We start from the raw sequence: 6,000 nt of genomic DNA, 5'->3' as shown, positions 1-6,000 counted from the left end.
AGACTGAATATTGAAATTTGACATGAAAAAAATGTGATTTGTATCACCATCTCACTGCCTTAAAACCTGAAATATCTATTACGAATTACAATTCATTTCAGAAAAATGAGAATGTTAGCACTTTATTTCCTCCTAATTACTGAAAATCAATGCTATTTCTAATAAGAAGTAAAAAAAATAAATAGGAGTACTCCTTTTTCAACTTATATGACACTCTTTCCAATTTGAGACGTTACACAATATCTGATACTATTCTAGTTTTATTCAACTGCCACTCATTAAAAGCTAATCAAGTTTATAACTTCGAGGTAGAGTTTTACTGCAATATCATTCACATTATATCAGTAACTTACACTTTTACATGTCACATTTTGCTTTATCAAAGTCAAAAACTTTGACCAACATTCATCGTATTAATATGAGAGAATTGCAACTAATAGTTTGAACATTTAAATTTTAAATTAAATATCAAATTAATCTAAGTTAATTTACATTAGTCAAATTGACTCAAGTGAAACGTGACAAGTAAAAGGGCATTTATGGAGTTGTAGAGTATATCATATATTTCTCAAAACAAAATAAAAAAATGCATACCGGAAAGTAAAGGCAGGGAAAGAGAACAAGTGGTGCAGATGACAAGAGAGAAAACAGAAGCAAGGAGCTTCAACTTGTGCCGAGAAACAAGTTTCCATATAAAGCCCCAACGGATAACTTCAATTGGCTGAACCGCGACTAAACTATCATCCGATTCTTCAAATTTAGGGTCGTTTTCTGAAACAAAAGCATCAAAAGCAGGGCCTGTAATATAAGCCGAAGATATGACGGACCGCTTCAGTTTCCGGCAATTAACAAATTGTGGACGAAATAGTTGTGATGTTGAGATGGAGAACTGAGGAGGTCCATTGGAACGGTGGAGTAAGAGCCGGTGGTTGCGCCGGCGTTGTATAGGGAATGGGGTGAGGGGGAGACAGAAGGTGTTGGGTACAGTAGCCATGTAGTATTTTTAACAAGTTCTTTTGAAAATTGAGTTTCTTTTAGATTTTTGATTTATACATAGTGTGCATAAATGGCCAGGAGAAGAGGGAAGACACATGCCTTCTCTTTATCCGGAGTCCCCAAATGCCAATTTGTCGTCTTGTGTTTTTTCCTTTTACGACTAGTTAATGGATCCGGGCTTCACGAAAGCAGAACATTCTTCTTTAAAATTTATTAGAATAGAACTTTTCTTGTATTTTGATGTTATATTATTTTTATATAAAATAATTTTTATGAGTATAGAAGTTATTCAATTGTAGTTTATCATTTGTTTTATTAAAAGAAAAGGCAAAATTACATATTATAACACTATTTTCATCTAGTTTACATAATTTCATTTTACAAATTCATTAATTTGCTTTTGAAATTTTATGATGTTTAGTTTATTGTTATCATCTATATGCATGGTTACATATTATCTTTAATTAGAGAGTCAAATAAATATTTTTCTCAATTTTCTTCTATGCAAATTTCATTAGTATAACACTATCAATTATTTTCAAAATATTAAATATATAACTAACGTGTTTATCAAGAGCAAAGGTTCCATAATCATATGATATACCAATAAGTAATATGTAGTCATTATGTGTTTTAAAATTAAAATGCAACCTGCCAAAATCCAAATTTTATTGTGTATTATATAATTGTAATTAATTCCTAGTTTTAATTCTATCATTTGACTTTCTATTTTATTTTTTTACTCTTGTTAATATTAACATTATTACGACAACAACAAAAAATCATATAAATTTTAGTCTTGATCTCTTAGAGAAGAAAAAAATTCTTTGGAGAATGTTGTAAATAAATGTATTCTGCAAAAAGTTAATTGTGAATCTGCAGTAGTTGGATTTACATAGAGTCTGTACTAACAAATACTTATAACAGTAATTTTACCGAAACATAAACAACAAAGTTTAAAACATGTACTCAAAAACAACAATTAATATCATAAGCATAAATTAATGACAGTAAAAAAACATACCAGGATCTGTAACAATAGAATGACACAGAAAGGAAAAATTGAGCCCACTAAATGCACAGTGTCTCCTTAAGGAAATCATTCCCCTCTAGTACCCGAGGTTTAAAGAAAGGATAAGGCATAAGTACCTCCTAGATTATGACCGAAAATCCCAGAGACACACATAAATTTAACTAAGATCCTATTACCCCTAAACTCATTTTTTTCGTATTTTTGTGCACATTTTGTGCTGATGTGGCACCTTCAACCACCCAAGTTGGTTGTGTTTGTACACACTCGCCCGCCACGTGTGTAAATTTTATTTTTTTATTAAAATTTCTTATTTTTAAAAAAAAATCATATTTTTTTCTTAATTCTTTTTTTTAAATCATATTTTTTTCTTAATTCTTATTTTTTAAAATTAAATTTTTCAATTTTTTTTAAAAATAATCTTATTTTTTTAATCTTGTATTTAAATTAATTAATACACATTTTTTTACCTTGTATCAAAACTTCTTTTTTTACCTACATTCATTGTTTTTTCTCTTTTATTTTTCTATTGATTTTATTTTCTTTGTCTTTCGTTTTAATTTGATTTTAAATGTCTTATATTTAAAATAAGTTAATTTTGAACGAATATCAAAATAAGTGAAGAAAATCAAATAAAACATATTAAAATGTTAAAATTAAAGGATACTTTTAAATTATTATTTTAAAAAAAAATACATATTTTTAAAAAAATAATTAAAAGTGAAAAGATAATAAATTAATTAGAAAAAAGTTTAAAGTGAAAATAAATTAAAATAAATATTTTACGAAGAAAGAAATAAAAATAATTAAATATATATAAGTTTTATTGTCAATAAATATGTGTACCAACTAATTATAAAGTTACCAATAAAAAAATGACAAGTGTCCAATTTGTGCACTCACCACTTGCCTTCAAGAGAGTGTGCACACTCTCTATGGCAAGTTAGCGTTTGTGGTGTACTTATTCCATTTTAAATTAGTTTAGGGGGATAATAGGACCCTAGTTAAGTTTAGGTGTGTCTCTAGGATTTCGGGCATAGTCTAGTGGGGTACTTATGCATTATCCCTTTAAAGAAATAGATCCTCTCAGGATGAAACGATTTTATTCACCAGTGTAATGATACAAAAATAATAGTGTCAGTGAGCCACTCAACAGGAGCAAAATACACAAATATTTAATTGTGCAGACGAAGTTCAGAATTTTTGTTGTTTTAAAATGAGAGGAAACCCCTCTATTTATAGAAAACAAATGGTAGTGTGAACAAATGATTATTGTGCCTTACTGGAAATGTCACAATTCTTTGAAAAAGTCACAACTCTTCGAAAAGGTCACAACCTTTCATAAATGTTACAACCTTTCATAAAAGTCGCAATTCTTCATATATAAAAGTCACAACCTTTCATTAAAGGGGAAGACTAATTTTGGAAATAAATAAATTAAAAGGAAATCCTTGTTTGTGGTGGCGCCACGTAGGCGGGCCTAAGATTCTTTATATATATGTGTGTGTGTGTGTGTGTGTGTGATTAGGACTTGTTTGGTAATCGGTTAGAGTTATCAGGTATTTATGAAGAAATTAACTGTAAGAATTTATGTATTATTTAGAAGTAGATATTAGTTTGCAAAGTTTATATATATTATATTATCCTTATTTAGAAGTGAGAGTTGGAAAGGACCAACACTGCATTAATACTCTTGTACAACATGTATACANATCGTCAGAAGAAGAAGAGCCAAAGTGAAGAAATTTGTTCTTATTTGTTACAAATGCTCAACTATTTTTATTTTATTTTATAGGCTAAATAATTATAAATAGTTATGAAAAATGAATAGTTTTTATCTTTTCATCTTCCATTTCCATTTACTTAAATCTATATTAGTGTAATGGATGTTATAAAGGGCATAATTAATTAGGTATGACATAAATACTTTCAGTTTTTTTTTTTACAATACAAATAAAAAATACAAAACAAATATAAGATGTCAAAAAAAGGAGAAAAAAAATGAATACAAATGTTGGCCATAGAGAGGTGCCAAATCATATTGTCTATATTCAGCTTTATATATATATATATATATATATATATATATATATATATATATATACGTTCATGCCCTTAGATGTTATTTTATTACTTTAGCTGGCATCAACATTTTTGTAAATCTGATATCTACTTTCGAACATTTTATAATGTGGCATAGGCTGACAATTGAGATCATAAATTTAAAAATAATAAAATTTAATTTATTATAATACTAATATCAATATCATAAAGATATATATATATATATATATATCATTTCAAAAATATATAAAAAAGTATTATAAATTGTAATAATTAACCGCTTTATTTTTTAAAAATCATATAACTAATTTGATTTACACTCCAAAATTCATAGGTGTCACATAATTTAGACATTAATTCTTTATTACTTAATATATGTAATTATATCAATGACACATAAATTGAAATTAAAAAATTACATATTTTATTTGAAAATGACGTAATAGTACTATAAGGTATAATAATTAACAACTTAACATATTTTAAAATTTTAGTTGACTCTCCAAATTCCATATGTGTCATGTAATTGAGACAGAGAGAAACCTATATTGGTTTAAAATAAATAAAATATTATAACTTATAATAATTAGCAGCTTAAAATTTATAAAAAAAATCCTTTAAAAAAATTTAGTTGGCTCTCCAAATTCAATCGGTATTACAATAATTAAAATATAGAAATTAACATAGATTGGATTCGTGCTGACGTTTATGTTTTCATTTTTACAATTTTTTATTTTATACTTTATATAAATAAAATTTTTATGTAAAAAGTATTATAAATCATAATATAATATAGCTTAAAATATTTGAAAACACATAAAAAGTTTTTGTTAACTTTTAAAATTTCATCTATACCACATAAATTGGGAGAAATATAGATATATAGATATTTTAAGTTGCTAATTATTGTAAGTTATAGTACGTTTTATATAATTTTCATATATATTACTCGCTTTGTCCTGATTTATGTGATACAAATGAAATTTCAAAAGTCAATGAATTTTTTATAAGTTTCTTTTTATATTAACTTGTTAATTATTGTGATTTATAATATATTTACGTAAAACATACTCTAAATAAAAATAATTAGCAACTTAAAATATATAAAAACATACTAAAAAATTGATCAACTTCAAATTTCATATGTACCACATAAATTGAAATAGAAATAGTAACATATATTGGGCCCCGTGCTAGCACGGGGTCCCATATCTAGTATATATGTGTGTGTGTATTAGTTAATTACAATATATGCCATACTTACTATAAATAGTTGGTTCATAATATTAGTCATTTCATAAAATCAATACATAAATTACAATATTCTTCATATTATATCCTTGATAGTTAATAAGTTTTGAAAATAGATATTTAACTAACCTAAGAAAACTAATAAGTAATTAATGATCATTGTAATTACTTCATACATTAATTAATTACTCTCACCATTGCACTACTCTATAAAATCTGATTTTGACAAAAGAAATCTCAACAAACAAATTAAAAATAAAAGATGGAGAAAAAATAAAAAAATAATCTTGAAAGTTGAAGCTTCAACAAATTTTATCAAGGAAGACGCCGACAGTCATATTTGCTACAATATTCAGATCAGAAATTTCTAGTTTAATTTCATTATCAATAACATCAGATTCAACTGAAATATTTAGATTAATTTGAAGTAATAGAATTTGAATATTTTGTGATGTTGTTGTGTTTGCTTTAAGAATTTATTAAAAAAAAATACACAAAATATATAGGAAAATTGAGAAGGAAAATTTATAAAAAAAATATCAAATTTTGGATCAATTCGTACTGAAAAATTTTGACTCAAAAAACAAACTCAAAAATTTAGATAGTCATCCAAATGCATTTCAATTTTTAAATATAGCATATTTATCATTTAGTATTGA

The 6,000-nt window shown here is 25.8% G+C and overlaps 1 protein-coding gene across 1 annotated transcript in view; it reads right to left on the bottom strand.

The window, feature by feature from the left end:
- Positions 1-994, bottom strand: part of LOC125861004 (ABC transporter B family member 28) — a 28,405-nt gene extending 27,411 nt beyond the window's left edge. The window contains exon 1 of the mRNA XM_049541085.1: positions 595-994. Coding sequence (XP_049397042.1) covers positions 595-994 — 400 coding nt within the window. The remainder of the gene's footprint in view (positions 1-594) is intronic.
- Between the last annotated feature and the right edge of the window lie 5,006 nt (positions 995-6,000).

Source organism: Solanum stenotomum, chromosome 3 (assembly GCF_019186545.1).
Source record: "Solanum stenotomum isolate F172 chromosome 3, ASM1918654v1, whole genome shotgun sequence".
Taxonomy (NCBI): domain Eukaryota; kingdom Viridiplantae; phylum Streptophyta; class Magnoliopsida; order Solanales; family Solanaceae; genus Solanum; species Solanum stenotomum.
This window is presented reverse-complemented; position numbering and strand designations above follow the sequence as displayed.